At 34.0% G+C, this 21601-nt stretch overlaps 1 protein-coding gene across 1 annotated transcript; it reads left to right on the top strand.

Annotated features, from left to right (window-relative positions):
• Window positions 1-1842: 1842 nt before the first annotated feature.
• On the top strand, window positions 1843-10802 carry LOC132283038 (uncharacterized). The gene is made up of 8 exons (XM_059784910.1): window positions 1843-2323; window positions 2407-2565; window positions 4041-4372; window positions 6725-7064; window positions 9385-9533; window positions 9628-9721; window positions 10295-10366; window positions 10481-10802. Exons 1-8 carry the CDS (start codon window positions 1970-1972, stop codon window positions 10523-10525), a joined length of 1545 nt encoding a protein of 514 aa, XP_059640893.1. The 5' UTR covers window positions 1843-1969; the 3' UTR covers window positions 10526-10802.
• Window positions 10803-21601: the final 10799 nt, after the last annotated feature.

Here is a 21601-nt window from a genome sequence, read left to right as displayed (position 1 = left end):
GTTGGCAAAGAGCAGAGTTTGACTGGGAATGGTTCCAGGGAAGGGGCGTGCAGGAGCACAGGATGGTACCTCTTCAGAGTTCAGGCAGGTCGACTCGGTTCAGTTCGAGGTGCTTGTCGCTGGTCGTGGACTTGACTATGAAGAAGGGAGTTGGCCATCCCTGCACAAACTGGTCGGGAGCTGGAGCCGTTCCCCTGACGAGGCCATGGCAGGCCGAAACCAGTCAGCATGTATCCTTGGGAGGGCAGGTCGTGGTGGCTGACCAGGGCGCTTGCGCGAGCCGAAGCAACGCCTTGGTGCCGCACGGGCCGTGCCGCTGCGCCAAATCTCTAGGCCCGTGACAAATGGTATCAGAGCCAGGTTGGGGTAAAGCACGGTGGGGTGCCCCTTTGTCGGTCCGGGAGGGGTCAGAGAATGAAGACGGTGCATTGAAGTTGCGTCGATGTGGAGGAATCAATGCAGTTGGGGGGGAGAGCCTCCATCTCCCTAGGAAGAGGCGTCCGTTGAAGTTGCGCATTGAAGGGCCGGAGGGCCGCGCGCACCAAAGTTCGTGCTTAGTCCTTGGGTGATGCAAACCATGGTGAAGGGCGAGCATCAAGTCGGCAGAAGGCCATTGCTTGCTCGGGATGTCGCGGAGGCGGCATGACGGAGAAGAGTCACGTCCTTGAGGAGTGGACGTCCCCTTGGTCCGAGGCCTATCATTGGGCGAGTGCAGTGCAGGGAGCTGCACAAGGAAGTGATGGTGGGAAGGCGAGCATACCGCATGGAGGCAAACTTTGGAAGGGAGTGGACGCAGTAGTGAAGCGCCGCACTGCGACGAGGACGTCGCAGGATTTGGGTGGGGGAGAATGTCACGAAGTGATTCCTAAGACGCTTGGAGGATGGAAGACACGCATGCTGGTTGGCAAAGAGCAGAGTTTGACTGGGAATGGTTCCAGGGAAGGGGCGTGCAGGAGCACAGGATGGTACCTCTTCAGAGTTCAGGCAGGTCGACTCGGTTCAGTTCGAGGTGCTTGTCGCTGGTCGTGGACTTGACTATGAAGAAGGGAGTTGGCCATCCCTGCACAAACTAGTCGGGAGCTGGAGCCGTTCCCCTGACGAGGCCATGGCAGGCCGAAACCAGTCAGCATGTATCCTTGGGAGGGCAGGTCGTGGTGGCTGACCAGGGCGCTTGCGCGAGCCGAAGCAACGCCTTGGTGCCGCACGGGCCGTGCCGCTGCGCCAAATCTCTAGGCCCGTGACATTATGCTCAAAATTAGTTTGACTCATTCATAAACTAATACAAGCTTGAATTTTTTTTCCTAAGAGCCTGTTTGGGATTATTTCTCTACTCTTTAAAAATGCTTTAATTTTTTAAAAAGCCTGTTTGAGATTACTTCTCTATTTTTAAAATTTCATTTAGATGTGTTTAGTGACCATTAAAAATGTCTTTAATGGTTATCAAATTTAGGAACTCTTGAATAAAGTTAAAATTTAAAGTTTTCAAAATTATATTTGGAGTAGATGTTGAATATTTTAGGTAGACAATTATATCCTTTTATTATTTTTTTTTTTATAAAGACAATTAATTACACTCCTTCTTCAATAAAATTATTATTTGATAATAATTTATTTGTAACTTTTTTTATTCCAACAACAACCAAATTGGCTCTAATTCAAGTTTATATTTTTTCATATATATATATATATATATTTTAGGAAGGTAAAATAAAAAAATAAAAAAAAGAAAAAAAAAACCCCTTGAAACTGAAACAAGAGGAGGCTGCAAATCCACCAAGTTAACCCGTAACACCTGAAACCCGTTGGGTCAAGTCACTGTTAGCAGGCCCTAATTGTCTCCAACTCTTCTTCAGTTCTTTAGGGCAAAACACACGCGCGCACACTCTCTCTCCCGACTGTTATCAATAAACCCTATCTCACAACTCTATCTTTCTCTCTGTCTCTCGCGAGAAACCCACATCGATCGACAATGGACTTCGAAGATTCAGCGACTTACCCTCAGCAACAAGACTCACTCGGCTACGATCCGAACTTCGTCCCTGACTCAGTGAAGTCCTTCGTGGTGCACTTGTATCGACACATACGCGAGAAGAATGTGTACGAGATCCACCAGATGTACGAGACCTCCTTCCAAACCCTAAGCGACCGCATGTTCAAGGACACCCCATGGCCCTCCGTCGACGCCGTCGCTCAGTACGTCGACAACGACCACGTTTTCTGTTTGCTCTACCGCGAGATGTGGTTCCGACATTTGTATGCAAGATTGTCGCCCACTCTCAAGCAGAGGATTGATTCTTGGGACAATTACTGTAGTCTGTTTCAGGCAAGTATCAATTTATATATATATATATACTTGGGTTTATTTATATATATATATCAGTATTCAATGCTTCTCTTGGTACATAGGTGGTGTTGCACGGTGTGGTGAATATGCAGCTACCGAACCAGTGGTTGTGGGACATGGTGGATGAGTTCGTGTATCAGTTTCAGTCCTTTTGCCAGTATCGGGCCAAGATGAAAAGCAAGACGGAGCAGGAAATTGCGCTTCTTCGTCAATTTGATCAGGTGTTGATCTGGAATTGCTGCACATCTTCTCATTTTGAATTGTTTCACGGAAGTAATTTTTGAATATTGAAGATAATTTTTTTGTTCAAAATGTTACACATGTTGTGATTGTTGTGATGTTTGTACGTTTGTTTATTCTCCTTGTGTTTTGCTTTGATATTTGCTTGAAGTGGGCATCGTTTACTGTGGGTTTGGTGACAAATTTGAGATTTATATAGATTTTTTGGGTTTAGAATTATTGGTAGTTTGCCTTGAAAAATGTGATATTATTGGAGATACCATGTGTAAATTTGTGAGCATTGAAACCTCTTGTAATATATTATTTCTTGTTGCAATTTGGGAGTAAGTACAGAAGTATTTCAATAACGGGATAATTTATTTTATTTTTATTTGTTTGATGAAATTATAAAGTCAATTTGGGAAGATTCAGAATAGTTCGAGGATTTGATTTCAATGGTTATTCCATCCAAGGCAAGGATGATGCTGATTATTTTTATTCCCCTCATTGGGCTCATATTGTTGATTTTTGGGTCTATTTTGGATTTTTTTTGACAAGACGTAAAAAACTAAAATTAGAAATGGACACATTCATATGACGACTGAAAGTAGCATATATTGGAGATAAAATGAGAGAAAATTGATCAAGATTGTTTGGCCTTATATAGCGAAAAGCATTAAGGAAAGAAAAATCCGCATAGAAGGGGCAATGCTAGGTGGAGAGAAAGACCAAAAGCAATATGGATAGTAAGATGCTATATGGTATTACTATGTAATTTACCCAAGTCGTCCTTGATAGGGCTAAATGATTAATTAGGATTCAAGTAGCTCATGCCAAATGGCTGAGAAAAAGTATTTTTGTGTTGAGGAAGACTAGATGATTACCATGGAGTAGAGGTGATTTATATCCTGTGCAATCCACCTTCTTTCTCTTGATCTAAATGCTTGGCCTGTACCAAATCAGAGTGCGTCATACAGTTCAGTTTCTAATGGAAATACCATTTGGTTCAGTTTCTAATATTGTGGAACTGTTTTGCCACTGAACGGTGGTATGCACGTGTGTATTATATATACTTTTTTTTTTGTTAAATGACGGTATTAGCTAGTGTGAGCTTACTTATATCAAATCAAGGTCACACTTGTATTTTTGGGTTAGAGTAAGATTTGATTTTAGGGATGTAAACCCAAATTGACTAAAATAATTCTTATATGGTTTGGGTTGTTTCAATTTACATGGTTCCATTGTTGGTCGGCTTGCAGTTTCTTGGACCATTAGAATCGTGTGATTCTGGTTTACCGTTTTAAACCAACCCAAACTGAAAGCCCCTATAAATTATAGTATGTTTAGAGGTTACACAGAACAAGCATTCCTTTATTTTGATATGTATCATATTATTTTGTGCTACCTTATCTTGATATTGTTTTGCGTTTATTGGAGGATCTTCCTCACTAGTTGTGTTTTTCTAATTCTTTTTCAGGCTTGGAATGTGTATGGTGTGCTCAACTTCTTGCAAGCACTTGTGGAGAAGTCCCTGATCATTCAAATTCTGGAGCAAGAGAAGGAAGGCCTTGAACAATTCACCGCCACTGACGGATATGATTACAATGGTGGAAGTAATGTCTTGAAGGTCTTGGGATATTTCAGCATGGTGGGCTTGCTGCGAGTCCATTGTCTTCTGGGGGATTATCACACTGGTCTAAAGTGCTTGCTTCCCATTGACATAAGTCAACAAGGAGTTTATACCAGTGTTATTGGAAGCCACATTACCACCATATATCATTATGGGTTTGCGAATCTTATGTTGCGGAGGTATGTTCATCTGTTAGTTTTTCTATCATTTTTTTCTTCTTATCATTGCATTTATTACTTTGACTGGTCAAGGTTTTTGGACATTTAATTTACTTCTAATTAATGATACTTGAAATTATTACTTGTATCATCTTTAGTCGATTTCATAGTTCATATTTTACACGTATACATTGTACTTAATTATTATTATTATTTTTGGGTTCAATTTTCTTTGGATTTTCAGCTTCAGTATCCTGCCCTTTGAACTTTGAGGGCAATATAGCATTAATTGAGGAATTGTTACCAGTCACCTCATCTAAATCTGTCATTGTATTAATTGAGTTTAAGCCTCTTGGTTTCATGTCTAAATAACATTGGATGGATGTTTTTGTGCTGTTGAAATATTGTAGTGTTAGGGTGGGCAACCCATACTCGTGTCATGTTCTAGCTTTTTACCAATATCCTACCCCACCCAATTTTTTTTTTTTTTTTTTTAAATTATTATTTTTACCTTGGCAAGTGACTCATGCATTCAATTTTGTCCCTAACATGATTTGAACCCTCAACCATCCACTTTAGAAGGTAGAAGAGATACCACTAGGCTACAACCCTTGGTTACCCCGCCCAATTGGAACCCTCCTATATCCATTCCAACAGGGCAGGAGTGGGGTGGGTTATCTGGATTTCATGTCAAATTGCCGTCCCTAGCTTTGAGTGTTCGTATGATTTAACCTTGCACTTAAAGGGATGGAGCCTTAGAATCTTAAGTGAGCTGCATGTCCTTTTCTTCTCCATCTCCTGTACAATTAAAATTTAATTTTCTGATGACCGTCAGCTGTAAATTTCTTTATCTTCCCATTTCAAAACCCTACTGCATAGTGCATACTTTGATCCCCTTCCCCTATGCTTTTGGCCTTTACTTTAACCTTCTAAAATCATAATTAGTTGATGTTCAGAAAATCCTGCTGAATATTCTCTGCAGTTCATGTGACAAATTGTCTATAATTCAAGCAAATTACAACCCTTTGTCAATCCGCAATCCAAAAGCTTATTGTAACCTTTACCCAACCATCATCATAGGTTTTGTAGTAGTGGAGTAGATCAGCTTGGTATAAGAGCAAGCAGGAATGTCATTTGCACTTGACCTATACATCACAGTGATAAGTATTTGAATGCTTATTGATCCATTTGTGTAACATATAAATTTTGCCAACGAAAGTCCCTGATAAAGTAGCCTTTTGTTTGTTTGTTTTCGGTTAAATGTAAACCGTATTCTGGACTGGCCCATAGGCTAGCATGACCCTTAAGCTTCTGATCCCTACTCATGTGCCTGAGGATTTGATTGTGGGGCTTGGTACTTGACTGTTTCAAACTCTACCCTTGAACAAAATAGAGGTTTCCTTGTAATCAATTTTTGTTGGTGGATTCCAATTGACGTCACTATTGAATTCTATCTTCATCAAATAGGATTAGGAGAAGAGTTGTGCTTTCAAGTAATGCTTGTGTAAATATCTATTAAGAATTTAAGACAGATTTGACAATGAAGTTTTTAATGATAGGCCCTTTTATGTTTGCATTGATACATCCATTACTTTGTTTTTTGTTTTGGTTTTTCAATAACTAGTATGTTTTAAATTTTAAGATTATATTTTATTTTATTTTTATCAGTTTTATGTCATTGCTTTTCTACCCACCTACATACCACGTGTGTGCATTAGTATTCATCTGCAAGTGCAAGCAGTGTTGTTAAAGGCGCGGCGCGTGCCTTCAGGCTCATACAGGCACAACACTTGTGCTTGTTGTGTGCCCAGCTGCGACTTTGACAACATTTGTGCCTTTAATTTGGAATATGAATATGCTTTAATGGTAATTTAATTTTCATTTGTGTGCCTCACCTTGTGCCTAGGCTCCAAAGGACCTGTAGCGCCTTAGTGCATCTTGAGCCTTTGATAACACAAGAGTACAAGAGGTTTTAGTCTTGGTTCATGAAATGCCGTTTTTTCTCAAAAAGTTTAGCTAGGTTCCATTGCTCAGAATCTTACTGTTCTCACAAAGTTGTGCAGGGCCATGGGAAGTAGTGGCCTATGGAATCTCCATAAACGACTGGAATTGTTAGTCCATACCTATCATGATCCACCGTTAATTCTAAGATTTTTAGAGCATTTAAATCCCTTGTTGAAACTTTAGAATGGTTATACTGCATGATGTTCTCTTATCTCTCGTACATAAACTAATGTAAATAAAAACAGGATTACTGTCTTACCTGTGTCATTTTTGTTGTCTCAAATCAATTATAAATGTTTGCATGTGTACATTTCCTTATTGTTGATTTCTTGTTTATTCAGCCCAACTTATACGCTGGTGTTTTTGCAGATATGTTGAAGCAATTCGAGAATTCAATAAGATTCTATTATACATTTATAAGACAAAGCAATATCATCAGAAATCTCCTCAGTACGAGCAGATTTTGAAGAAGAATGAGCAGATGTATGCCCTGCTGGCAATTTGTCTCTCTCTTTGCCCTCAAGTGAAGCTTGTTGAGGAGACTGTGAACTCTCAATTGCGGGAGAAATATGGTGAGAAAATGTTGAGAATGCAGAGATATGATGATGAGGCATTTGCTCTATATGATGAGCTCTTCTCATATGCATGCCCCAAGTTTATTACTCCCTCAGCTCCAAGTTATGAGGAGCCTCTTGTAAATTATAACCAGGTATGAACTCACCGTATTATCTATTCCTGTTTTTTAAACAAGACTTCGGACTCAAGTGCACAAATGAGTCCTCTCTTTTCCTTTTCTTTTTCAGAAAGAACTTTTCTTGTTTTGATTAACTAACTGGCTTAGGTGGTATGGACACATCCAACGTAGACCCATAGATGCACATGTATAGTGGCGGACCCAGAAAATTTTGTGAAGGGGGGAACCTGTAATTTGTTGGGGCAAACTTATATAGTGAGTCTATTTTTATTATTTTAATGGGGTTTTTTTTCATAAATTTTCAAAAATTTAAGGCATAAGATGCAAAAAATAAAAATAAAAAAATTTCAGTGGGGCGAATTATAATTTTAGTGGGGGCATCTTAAAAAATTCTCAAAAATTTAAAGTATAAAATGCAAAAAAAAGAATCCAAGGGGGGGCGAATTATAATTTTAGCGGGGGCATCTTCATAAATTCCAAAAAAATTGAGGTATAAAATGAAAATATAAAAAATCCAGTGGGGTTATCCGCCCCCCGCTGGTCCTATATTGGGTCCATGCTTGCACATGTATGAAAAGGATGTTTAGTTTATGTGGAAGGTGAGAAACAAAGATGAGATTCTTAAAAAGGAATTTTAATGAAGTAATAAAAAGGATTTTTACTTATAAAAAAAAAAATAAAAAAAATGAAGTAATAAAAAGGATTTTTAAAAATTAAATGCACGAGTAGACAACCTTATAATAAAATACAATGTGAAAAGAGAATTCATGCGGCCAACCCCATTCGTTTGAAATAAAGGCAAGGATGATAACGACGACGATGAAAAAAGTATAAGCCAATGGGAGGAGTACAAAAGAAAGGAAAAAGTCAAAGAGGAGTGCCTCATATGTGGAGAAAACAATAAAGAGTCTTATTAAAATAAAAGAAAAAATGAAAACAAGAAAGTGACAACAATAAAGAGGCTAAACAAAACAGTGACCAAATGTCACCTGGTATTGCCCTACCTAAATTCCAAACGAAAGATTACCTTACGTAGATTTCCAAAGGAAAATTTCTAGAACAATGATGTGGCTAAATCTAGAACTTGATTTGAGAATTCGCAAGCGTCAGACTTGATTGGAGAAATCCCGAGTGGATTCCAGCTTGAGATTGAATCAACTTTCAAGAAAATCCCTAGTGTCAGACTTGATTGGAGAAATCCCGAGTGGAGTCCGGCTTGAGGCTGAATCAACTTCCAAGATTACTTTACATTTGCTCTTTTTTGGGCCTTTCATGGGCTACAGTATCACATTATAGGATACCCGAGTGTGGAGTGAGCACTAGCGGTATTTTCAGAAAATACCACAAGAATGTGCATGTGCATATATAGGAAACATATATATATGTATTGACATCCAACTTTAACGCTTATATATAGATATAGAGGCAAAGAAATCAGTTGTTACTAATTTGATTACATTTCTAGTTGAAGGTTGCATTTTCAAGCCTTGGGGTAGTCAGTGGATGTAAGTGTAACATTTTTGTAAAAAATCTGCAAAACCGTAAATTGATCTATTAATTATTTTATCTGTGCAATGAATCTGTGAACGGTTTCCTCTCACTCCTTGTCATGCAAATAAGCTGTCCTTGGTCCCTTCTATTGTATTTTCATGTGAATGTTAATAAATCTAGATGGAAGTATAAGTTGGACATCTTAAAAAATCAGGGGTATTTAGAAATATGTTTCTTTTTTCATAGAGAAAGAATAGGTTTGCCTGGTTGGGGGCTATTTTAGAGAAAGAATAATAGAGGGGTGGAGATAGAGAGAAGCACGATGGTGTTAAAATAGGTTTGTCAGGTTGGGGGCTATTCATATATTAGTGGAAACAAATAGACTTTGCGTTTTTAGAGAGAAAAATTAGCAAGTAACCTAAGTTGCTGTTTAAGTTGAATATGAAGAGGAAAGAAGTCAGTTGGCACAAATGTTTGAAGATAATAAGTCAGTTGCCACAAATGTGTTAACTTGGTGAGAATGCTTTTTACAGTTAGATGCCTGGTTGGTGTATTTGCCCATTGAAATGTTCATCAATCAAATTCTTAACAACTCCCCCCACCACCCCTCACCCGACCCCACCCAAAGCGTTGCAGTTTACTGCTTCAAACTACAGATTTATTTTGTCTTATGGTTGGATTGTCTGATAGTTTCTCTTCTATTCGTGCACTCATGCTCAACTTATGGAACTTGATTCTTTTTAAGAATCCAACTGCTTTAATTCCAACTACAAGATAACAACCTCTCTCTCTCTCTCTATGATATAGATATGGGTTTATTTGTCAAATGCTATTCATTTTGCAGGATGCCTATAGACTTCAGTTAAAGCTGTTCCTTTATGAAGTGAAGCAGCAACAGTTATTATCAGGTGTCCGGACCTTCTTGAAGGTGTACTCGACCATCTCCCTTGGGAAGCTTGCGAATTACATGGAAGTGGACGAACCCACTCTAAGGTTAGATATCATGAGAAATTTGGTTTAGTTTGAGTCCATTCATTGATAAATGCCATTTGTTGGTATGATCATTTTGAGCTGTTTGCCTTTGCAGGACAATTCTGATGACATACAAGCACAAAACACACTCTGCTGATTCTGAAGGAAAAATCATCTCCAATGCGGATATTGATTTTTACATTGATGATGTGCGCTTATACCTCCTCTCCTATTTATTAGTTTCCTGTTCATAGAAGCCTTAGCTTTGTGTCTGTTGTGCATTTTATGAAACTTTCAGCCCTTCGAGGGCATGTTTGGATGTCCAATTTAATAACTTGGTTACAGGGCATTTTTATATGGCCTGATTTAATAGCATGGTAAATTTTAGAACAACTTGGATGCTTGGTGTTCACATTCTTGCAGAATGCAATGAAACAATTGAAATGCCAGCCATAGGTTCTTGTCTGCCCCAAATTTTCAGTTTGTGGATGGATCCTTGCCTTTGAATGAGTGCAGCATACATGAGAGCATACAGAGTCTTAGTACACACTGTTATAAATACACACGTACGAATGTACACACGTGAATTATTTATGTATCATAGGAAGATGAACACAGGATTTACTTCAGACTATGTAATGTAACATAGACGCTAGCTACTGCAAGTGAAGTTGCGTTAAGAATTGATAATTCAATGGGCACATAAAAAGTTACATGGTTTAGAAATTATCTTAAGCTTTTATGCTCTGGTAATCTGACTCATCCTCTTTCTGTTAATGCAGGACATGATTCACATTGTGGAATCTAAACCAACCAAGAGATATGGGGATTACTTTTTGCGTCAGATTGTTAAGGTATATATGCCCTTATCTCTTACGTAGTATATGTATACCTTTGCCGTATTCTCTCATGCTTGCCAAAATGTGGACTAACTTTATCATAAACTCCTACACAATGTTTGATTACAGCTTGAAGGAGTGATGACTGATATGGACAGGATAAAGCTGGATTGAGTTTCCCGTCTCTGTTTGGTCTATGCCCTCGTCTCTTTTGGGTTTTTATGTTAGTTGGAAGAGTTTTTTTTTGCCCCCTCTAGTTCTGGATCTAAAAAGCCCTATTTTGACTTGGTGAATGTGGTTGGCTATTTACAATGTAATTTTAGTTTCTTGTCTTGTATTTGCGGAAAGATGGCCTCTGTAAGAGATAAACCAGAGTAGATTTAATCAATTCTAGTATCTGAGAATCTCCCCTCTCATATAAAAATAGTTGGACAACTTTTTTATTTTCACAGATGACTTTTTCAAAATTCATTTTTATTGTCATAACACAGTCTTATATTCGTCATTTGGGTATTGTTGTTTCATCTGCAAGAAAAACAAATGCATCAACACAGCAGTTGCAAGAGGAGTGTCCCTAACCTAATTGGAAAAAAACACAAAAAAAAGAAAAAAAAAGGGTGTCCGTAAGAATAAACCGCAGTAGATTTGTACCAGGGATATGAAGAGCATATTCTTTTGGTAATATTTTAGTCATATTGGATGGTCTATTTGACCTCTACTATCAAGAGGAGAAAACAACTGCCGACGCCAAATGTATATTCATATTCGCTATTTGATCTTTTTCTGTTTCTATTATTAAGAGTTGAACCCATCATATTCTTTTATGTAGAAGATTGATTATTAAATTTGGATATATATATATATTTCCAATTTTCAAGGTCATGGGATAAAATAGCTAATTGATTCTTGTGACAAAAATTGGATCTCTTTTATTAGCTAAATTGATTCTTGTGAGAAAAATTGAATCCCTTTTATTTTTCATTTTGAAGTTCATGGGACCTGAGTATAATATTAGTTGGTTCTTAACATAAATGCGCTCGATATAATTCTTTCTATAAAAAGTAAACCATCTACTATAATAAATTTAGTAATTCTTTCACTACTAATACATTAAAAAGATAAAATTAAAATTTAGTAATTTTTACTTGATAGTAAAATTAAAATTTCAAAAATAAAGACTAATCTATATTTTCAATTTTTTTGATTATTTTTTGATTAAAAAAAACTAAAAAAATCAATAATTATTAGATATTATTATAGTATAATAACTACTTTTACAGTAATGAGGAATAAAACTCTAAAATTTACAGTAATTGATTTATTGTTGGTAGACTACAAGAAATAGAAAACTAATACTGTGATTTGCCTTATATAATCGTGTGATTTGTAATTTAATTTTTTTTACAGTGAAAGGAATTGATAAGTGGAAAAAAACCAATCAGAGCATTATCCTACTCTTTGGCATTTGTGGGACAAATGAGAAATAAACTCTATTTATAAGCAAGTATTATATGAATTAGGGGTTAGGATGAACGACAACTAACGGCTTAAATCTCTTCTTTAGAAAATTGTATAAAAATATTTACAACGACTGCACAAACTTCTAGAGAGTTGTTGGTAGAGCATAGAAAACCAATACTGTCATTGGCCTTCTATAATGGTGTGATTTGTAATCTAATATAATTGTGTGATTTATAATTTAATTTTTTTTACAGTGAAATGAATTGATAAGCGGAAAAAAACCAATCATAGCATTCTCCTACTCTTTGGCATTGGTGGGACAAATGTGAAATAAATAATATTTACTATAAACTTCTAGAGAGTTGTACTCCAGTTCCCTTGCCTCGAAAAATAAATATCATGTTCTAGAATACTCCACATAGTTAAATAAAAATTCTATTATGTATATACCTATTATGTATATACGATGTAAGTGGGGGTTGAACTCCTCTAATGCATCGATATTAGTTAATGGAAATTGATTATAAAACTGATGTACCAAAAAGAATTCGTTAACTAAATAATTTAATTGATTAATATATATAAAAAATATAAGGAAGTGGAACTCACTTTTCCTAGTTATCAGTGTTTTACGAAAGATATTTGGGTTTTCTCTTAGGAGAATGTTATTCTCCCATGTAATTCAATACAATTTAGATACATGTTTTAAATTTAATATATATATTTTTTAAAAATAGTCATTATCCAACTTGTTACAGGTTAAATCAAAACCTAATTTTTTTTTTCCTTTCCTAATTTAAATTTGTTTAGAATCCCTCTTTTTAGTGTGACTCTTTTCATCTCCATACCCAACCTTCATATGAAATTCTAATTTCTCTACATTAATGAAATAATCATATTTTATTCAATATATAAAATAACATACAAATCAATATAAAAATAATATATAAACCAATATTTTCATACAAATTTTTAATCTTTCTTTTCATATTTTCAATAGAGGAGAGAAAAAAAAAAAAAAGATTTATCAACTGTTGACCCTATCAATTGAAGGTGTTGAGAAATTGGAAAGGATGGAAAAGATTCATCAAACTCTAATAAAAAAATAGATCTAATAGAAAATTTTAATTCAAATATAGGGTAACATCAATTTTTCATATAATAATTTAGCACCTATTCATTTCCCATTCAACACATAGAATTTGATACAATGAATATTTTTTTAAAAAAATTAAACATCCACTTAAAAGAGGACCAAGTATTATCCTATATTTTTTTTCTCTTTATTGTACAAACTTATCCATCTTTCAATCACATCATTTATGTGAAATGCCAAAACTACACTTATTGGCTATTCTACAGTTTTATTAGCCTACTACCATGGTTTGCAGTGTGGTCGTGGGATTATTTGCAGTCGTGGTGTAATGAATTCGGATGAATATTGGTGTAAACCGGACGGATCTGTCGGTTTATTGAAGTTTATGAACTGGCCGATACGACAAACCATGATTCGCAGTCGCGATGTAACGGATTAGGACGAATATCGGTGTAAATCAGTCGATTTATAGACGTGTGTAACGATATCGAACTTTTAAAAAAAAGTTACGAACCGACCGATACAAAAATAAAAATAACTTTTTGGCTTCCACAAGTTCGACGCGCGTGGACAAATTTAGAATAGAACTCGTATTCCTACAGCTACAAGCTGTGCATGCGGCTGCCACATAACCGACCATCCTCAATAGCAAAAGTGATTCCGAACCGACCTAAGAAGCATAACATGGCCAAAGTTCATGTCAACACATCTAAGTGCAGTATTTCAATTGGGGCAGTCAGTTTTTGATTTTCCAAAATTGCAAATGGGGACATATAAAATTATAGTCAACACATTGGTTGATCGATTTGCTTGGCCACAGAAATAAAAATTGAGGTCATGCGAAACTTATATAAGTGATATGTTTAGGTTTCAAAGCACTCGGAGTGTTCATGATTAAGGGAACACCGCAAGACAGCAGCACATGATAACTCAATGTTGTGTGTTAAATGTGGTAGTCAAAATGTCCCATCTAAGTCAACTTTTGATCTCTTAAACGTGTCCAAAACAACTTGCAGATATTATCCAGCAGCTAAGATTCCCCGACTAACACTGTAAATATAACTCATTTATGTCTGAATAATGTTGGTGCACCAAATACAAATTTACAATTCTAAGTAGCTCACACTTAATAGTTTATGTAGCTTTGGTCCGGCAGTGTAGCTGAAGATTTAACCTTAAATTTGCTCTCAATCTTTTAGTTTATGGATGGATCTTGCCTTTGGATGAGTGCAGCATACACGAGTATACAAAGTCTCGAGTACACACTGTTATAAGTACACATGTATAAATGTACATACACGTGAATTTATTTATGTATTATCATAGGGAGATGAACGCAGTATTTACTTCAGACCATGTAATGTAACATAGATTCTAGCTATTGTAAATGAAGTTGCATGTTTTAGAGCTTTAATGCTCTGGTAATCGGACTCATCGTCTCTGTTAATGCAGGACATGATCCACATTGTGGAATCTAAACCGAGATTACTTTTTGCGTCGGATTGTTAAGGTATGTCATTCTCTCTTATTTTGTAACTTTGCTGTATTATCTCTTGCTTGACAAATTTGTGGACAAACTTTATCATAAACTCTTAAATAATGTTTGATTACAGATTGAAGCAGTGATGACTGATGTGGACAGGATAAAGCTGGACTGAGTTTCCCGGTCTCTGTTTGGTCTTTTCGCTTTCTCTTTTGAGTTTTTATGGTAGTTGTAAGAGTACTCCCCTCTCCCTCCTCTGGTTCTGGATAAAAAAACAGCCCTAGTTTTTTTTTTTTTTTTTATGGTAGTTTATTGTCTTGTATTTGAGAACCAAAAGTAGATTTCATTAATTCTAGTATTGGAGAATATTTTTCTCTCTTGAAAACAACTCCAACTATTTTATATTTACCGATGACTTTTTCCAAAATTTATCCTTATTGTCGTAGAATTCGGACTCCTGAGCGGATCATGTGCCGTGATCCTATATCGTTAGTATATAGTTACTGTAACATGTACATGAAAAAAGTTCTTTGCAGAAGCGATGTAACGTAGTTATTGCATAAGCGATGTAATGACACATGACACGTCATATGATGAAATGACACACGAGAAGATTCGATCCTATTGCCCTAACGCATCTATAATGCATCACTTATAAAATAAAAAATAAAAAAAATACGCATCAACATAGCGAGTTGCAAGAAAACTGTTCATAAGAATAAACCGGAATAAGTGTGCATAATAAGCATATTCTCTTGGTAATATTTTAGCTTTATCCGAGCTGCTTGACTTTTTACCCATCAAGATGAGCACAAAATTGTTACACCAAGTTTATATTCATATTAGCTATTTGATTTTTGTGTGAGGAATTTGGAGAAAACACACAAAACTCATACGCGTTAAAGGTTTTATATGAGGAGGCCACATATCTTTTCTGTACACTGGAGGATTGACTTATAAATTTGGATCGTATTTACTTTTTATTTTCAAAGTCATCGGAGCATTTTACAATGTGGCTTCATTTTACTTCCGTTCAAATACTTTGTGTGACTTTCATTTTCACTTCACTAAAATTTGAAAAGTGTATTTTTATATCGTTTAGGGTTTATTTGGCATGCGTTTTGTTTTTAGCTAAAATAGAAAAATGTTTTTGCTGTAGCAATGTTTTGAAAAAAAATCAAAATCACGTTTGGGAACGATATTTTTGGTATGCTTTTTGTTTTAGGCGTTTTGTTTAGAATTTGGTTTTAGGTCATGAACAGTTATCAAAATAAGAAAAAATAACTTTTGGGTGTTTTGGTTTTAGGCCATTGTTCAAGAAATGTTTTAGTACTGTGTAAAATAAAACAACACCGCACCAAATATGCTTTTGTTACCAAAATCGACACTGTAGCATTCTAATAACAAAAACAGTAGGACCAACAGGCTTGGGTCAGGAATTCGAACCTCAGTGGAGGCAGTGTGTGTGAGTACCAACTAGGAAAAAAAAAAAAAAAATAGTAGGAAAAAAAAAATCACATGCCAAATGGCGTCTTACAAAGGCTACCACTTATCCACTTTGTGTCTTCAAAGTACAACATTGACTAATATATATATATATATATATATATATATATATATATGCTAAATAGATTTTCAAAGGCAATTTTAAATGCTATAAAATACTAATATTTAATAAAATATTATAATAAAATAAGTATGTATAAATTTTATATCATATATTTATATTAATATTAAAAAAATAATGTGTGACACATATGGTTAAATATTGATGAACAATATTAAAAAATAAAATAAAAACTCATCCAGGCTAATAGATTTTAAGATATGTAATCTTAGTGAAAGTAATTACTTTTAAAATGTTCAAGAATAATCTATCATTATATATGATTATATTTCATATAGAAGTCTATTCATAAAAATGTAATATATGATTATGAAGTATATTGAATACAAAAAGATGCTTTCGAATGAAAAATTAAAAGATAATCTTATATAACTTTTACTCCATACGCTCCTTAATATTCTTATCACAAATTTTTACCACTCAATGGGCCTGAATGGTCATATATATTATGCACAATTAGTTTTACTTATAATCATTTGAAAACTACATAATATAAGAAAATTCTAAAATATAACCGGAGTTTAGCCCGCAATTTAAAAATTGAGTATAAGTCGAAATTATTCTCAAGCTTAGTTGAAGAATTATACATTGAACTAATTTCGAGTTTAGTGTCTAACTCGTCCAACTCACCCAAGTTCAGGGCCAGCACTGAGATTAAAAAATTATCGTAGGCGAACTTTAAATGTGAGACTCTCTATAAAAAAAAGGTTATAAAAATACAAAATTTTCATTAAAGTAAATGGAGATTGGAATATTGAATTTAACCGTGATTAAAATGATTTGCTACATTTAGTTATAATTATTTTTTATTTTTATAACCCATCATTCGTGGACGCATACATTTTAAGACCCCTCAAATTCTGAAGCCGTTGCAGCCTATGGAGGGATGCAGAGTTAATCGAGAATGATTCTACTAATATTACAATATATTTTTCTGAAGAAGGGTTGTCAGCCATAGAATATCCCAACTATTTGGACATGGTGGACCAATAATATTTAACTCCATTTATAAGCAGTTATTATGGGAACGGGTGGCTAAAAGTGCCTATATCAGGAATGAGTGGTTGGGATGAATTATAACTGACGACCTAGATCTGTTCACTAGGAAATAGTTCCAAGAGATTTAGGACACTGAAAGACTCCACATAACTTCTAGAGGGTTGTAATCCTATTCCACTAGCCTCCGAAAATAGCTACCATAATAGTTATATACAAGTCTATACGCCCAAATTTATATTCATATTCGCTATTTGATCCTTCGGTGTTTTCTGTTTTTATTACTAAGAGTTGAACACTATCGCGTGCTGTGAGAGATTACTTTATTCTCTCATTGTGCAAGGGATTTTGACCAAAGGTCTTCTGAGAGGAACCCATAATATTCTTTTATTTAGAAGATTGATTATTAAATTTGGATTTTTTTTTTTTCAAGGTCATGGGAGAAGTATAAAATAGCTAATTGATTCTTGTGACAAAAATTGGATCTCTTTTATTAGCTTATTGAATCTTGTGATAAACTTTGGATCTCTTTTATTAGCTAAATTGATTCTTGTGAGAAAAATTGAATCTCTTTTATTAGCTTATTGAATCTTGTGATAAACTTTGGATCTCTTTTATTAGCTAAATTGATTCTTGTGAGAAAAATTGAATCTCATTTATTTTTTATTTTGAAGTTACCTTAATATAATATTAGTGGGTTCTTAAAGTAAATGTGCTCGATATAATTCTTTTTATAAAAAATAAACTATCATAAATTTAGTTATTCTTTTACTACTAATGCATTAAAAATAATAATAATAATAAAACAGTAAAATAATAATAATGATAACAAAATAATTCTCCTAAAAAGTTAGATTTCAAAAAATGAACACTTATTTTGGTAGATAATTGGTTCTTAAAACAATGTCGTTAATTGGTTTTTAAGAATAAAAAATAGTATTGTCCTTCCATTTTTACTTGACAGTAAAATTAAAATTTAAAAAATGAGATGAATCTATATTTTCAATTATTTTTGATTAAAAAAGGCTGAAAAAATCAATAATTATTACATATTATTACCGTATAATAAAACTTTTACACTAATCGGGAATAAAACTTTAACATAATTACATTAATTGATTTGTTCTAAACCACACCGAATAGACAACCGATACTGTGTCATTGGCCTTATATACTCGTGTAATTTGTAATTCAAATTTTTTTTTTGCAGTGAAATGAATTGATAAGCGGAAGAAAACCATACTACTATTCTTTGGCATTGGTGGGACAAATGAGAATTAAACTCTATTTATAAGCAAGTATTATGTGAATTACTGAATTAGGGGTTAGGATGAATTATATCTAATGGCTTAAATCTCTTCTCTAGAAAATTCTGTCAAAATATTGATAAGCGGAAGAAACCAGTCATAGGATACTACTATTCTTTCACATTAGTGGGACAAATGAGAATTAAACTCTATTTATAAGCAAGTATTATATGAATTACTGAATTAGGGGTTAGGATGAATTATATCTAATGGCTTAAATCTCTTCTCTAGAAAATTCTGTCAAAATATTTACAACGACTGCACAAACTTCTAGAGAGTTGTACTCCAATTCCTAAAAATAACTATGTTCCCAAAAATAACTCCCATGTTCTAGAGTACTCTACATAGTTATATAAAAATTCTACATAGTATATACGAAGTAAGTGGGGTTGAACTATGGATATTAATTAATGGAAAATAATTATAAAACTGATGTACCAAAAAGAAATCGTTAAATAAATATTTTTAATTGATTAATATATACCAAAAATATAAGGAAGTGAGACTCACTCCTCTTAGTTATTAGTGTTTTATTTATGGACAATACTTGGCTCTTCAAGTTTAATGAAACTTATGTTTGCCTTAAGAAAAAAAATTATTTTGATGCATTTATATACTTAATTGTTTAGTTTCAGAGTTAAACAGTTGTAAATTCATCAAGAATGGCTCTGGGTTATAACCAGGGACAGATTGTAGCCAGGACCAAGACTCTTTTAAGCAATTAGAATGCGTAAACTCTGACATTATGAATAGTGTATGTTGTGCATTTTATGAAACTCAACTCTTAAAGGGCGTGTCTGGATGTCCAACTCAATAACAGGGCATGTTTAGATGTCCTGATTTAATAGCATGCTAAATTTCAAAACTACTTGAATGTAATTTTAGTTTATTGTCTTGTATTTGCGGAAAGGTTGTGTGTAAGAGATAACCAAAAGTAGATTTTATCAATTCTAGTATTGGATAATATTTTTCTCTTGAAAATAACTTCAACTATTTTATTTCCGGTGATGACCTTTTTCAAAATTTATCTTTATTGTCATAGAATCTGGACTCCCAAGTGGACCATGTGCCGTGGTCCTATGTCGTTAGTATATAGCTACTGCAACATATACATGAAAAAAGTTTTTTGCATAAGTGATGTAACGTAATTGTTGCGTAAGTGATGTAATGATACATAACACGACACACGATGAAATGATACAAGAGAAAATTCGTTCCTATTGCCCTAACGCATCTATAATGCAAAACTTATAAAATAAAAACCAAAAAAAAAAAAAAACGCATCAACATAGCCAGTTGCAAGAAAAGTGTCCATAAGAATAAACCGGAATAAATGTGCATAATAAGCATATTCTTTTGGTAATATTTCAGCTTTTTCCGAGCTGCTTGACTTTTTACCTATCAAGAAGAGCACAAAATTGTTACACCGAGTTTATATTCATATTAGCTATTTGATTTTTGTGTGAGGAATTTGGAGAAAACACACAAAACGTGTTAAAGGTTTTATATGAGGAGCTCATATTCTTTTCTGTACACGGGAGGATTGACTTATAAATTTGGATCTTATTTACTTTTCATTTTCAAAGTCATGAGAGCATTTTACAATGTGGCTCCATTTTACTACTGTTCAAATACTTTGTGCGACTTCACTTTCACTTCACTAAAATTAAAATTCGAAAAGTGTAATTTTCTATAGTTTAGGGTAAGTTTGGCATGCACTTTGTTTTTAGGCGTTTTGTTTTTGACTAAAATAGAAACAGTATTTTTGTTGAAACAGTGTTTTGGAAAAAAATGAAAAGCATGTTTGGGAACAATGTTTTTCGCATGCGCTTTGTTTTAGGCGTTTTCTTTAGAACTTGGTTTTGGGCCATAAACAATTATCAAAAAAAAAAAAAAAATTTGGTGTTTTGGTTTTGGGCCAGTTCACGAAGTGTTTTAGTACAATATAAAATAAAATGACACTAGACCAAACATGCTTTTGTTACTAAAATCAACATTGTAACAGCCCAAAAATAAAAATAAAAGAAAAAAAAACACATGCCAAACGGCGCTTTACAAAGGCTACCACTTATCCACTTCGTGTCTTCAAAGTACAACATTGATTAATATATATATATATATATATATATATATATATATATATATATATATATGCACTAAATAGATTATCAAAGGCCATTTTAAATGCAATAAAATACTAATATTTAATAAATTAATATAATAAAATAAGTATGTATAAATTTTATATTATATATTTATATTAATATTTAAAAATCAGGTGTGACGCATGGTTTAATATTGATGAACAATATTAAAAAATAAAATAAAAACTCATCCAGGTTAATAGATTTTAAATATGTAATCTTAGTGAAAGTAATTACTTTTAAAATGTTCAAGAATAATCTATCATTATATATGATTATATTTTATATAGAAGTCTATTCATAAAAATGTAACATGTGATTATGAAGTATATTGAATACAAAAAGATGTTTTCGAATGAAAAATTAAAAGATAATCTTATATGACTTTTACTCAATACGCTCCTCAATATTCTTATCACAATTTTTTATCACTGAATGGGATAGTGAATGGTCATATATATTATGCACAATTAGTTTTACTTATAAAATATATTTTTTATGCATTTATTTGAAAACTATATGATATAAGAAAATCCTACACCAATAACATGTATTTCATATACTATGTAAACTCGCTTTTTTTGCTAAAGCTGGGATGCTTTGCTGGGCTTTCCTTGGCCATTAGATTGGCTAAAGCTCTTATTACTTCGGGGATCGAACTAAATATGATAAATCCTTCGGATCACTCGTCCTCTGAGCCTTCCGCCTTGGAACAACGAACGGATGAACTCCTTCAAAATAATTTAAAAGAGAGAAAAGGAGATCTCGGAGATGGACCCGAGTTCAGTCCGTAATTTAAAAATTAAGTATGAGTTGGACTTGGGTTCACTAGGTCGGAATTATTCTCGAGCTTGGGTTGAAGATTTATACATTGAACTAATTTCGAATTTCGTATCTAACCCACATGAGTTCAGAGCCGGTCTTAGATTAAAAAAATTTTGAGAAATTTTAGACGAACTTTAAATGTGAAGAGCTATAACAAAAATAATTATAAAAGTATAAAATTCTTATTAAAGTAAATAGAGATTATAATAATGAATTTGGACGCGATTCGAATAATTTATTACATTTAGTTACAATTATTTTTTTATTTTTTTTTATTTTCATGACCCATCATTTATGGGCCTATAAATTTT

The sequence above is a fragment of the Cornus florida genome, unplaced genomic scaffold (assembly GCF_030987335.1).
Source record: "Cornus florida cultivar Cherokee Brave unplaced genomic scaffold, ASM3098733v1 CherokeeBrave_3.0.0_Hap2_Chr11, whole genome shotgun sequence".
NCBI classification, from domain to species: domain Eukaryota; kingdom Viridiplantae; phylum Streptophyta; class Magnoliopsida; order Cornales; family Cornaceae; genus Cornus; species Cornus florida.
Note: the sequence above shows the minus strand (reverse complement) of the source record. Positions and strands in the feature narration are given on the sequence as shown.

Bases quoted from the DNA above. Each gene is read 5' to 3' on its own strand.
- LOC132283038 (XM_059784910.1), top strand. From the start codon at position 1,970: ATGGACTTCGAAGATTCAGCGACTTACCCTCAGCAACAAGACTCACTC. The intron at 2,324-2,406 runs GCAAGTATCAAT...CTTGGTACATAG, and splicing joins ATTACTGTAGTCTGTTTCAG to GTGGTGTTGCACGGTGTGGT. The intron at 4,373-6,724 runs GTATGTTCATCT...GTGTTTTTGCAG, and splicing joins GCGAATCTTATGTTGCGGAG to ATATGTTGAAGCAATTCGAG.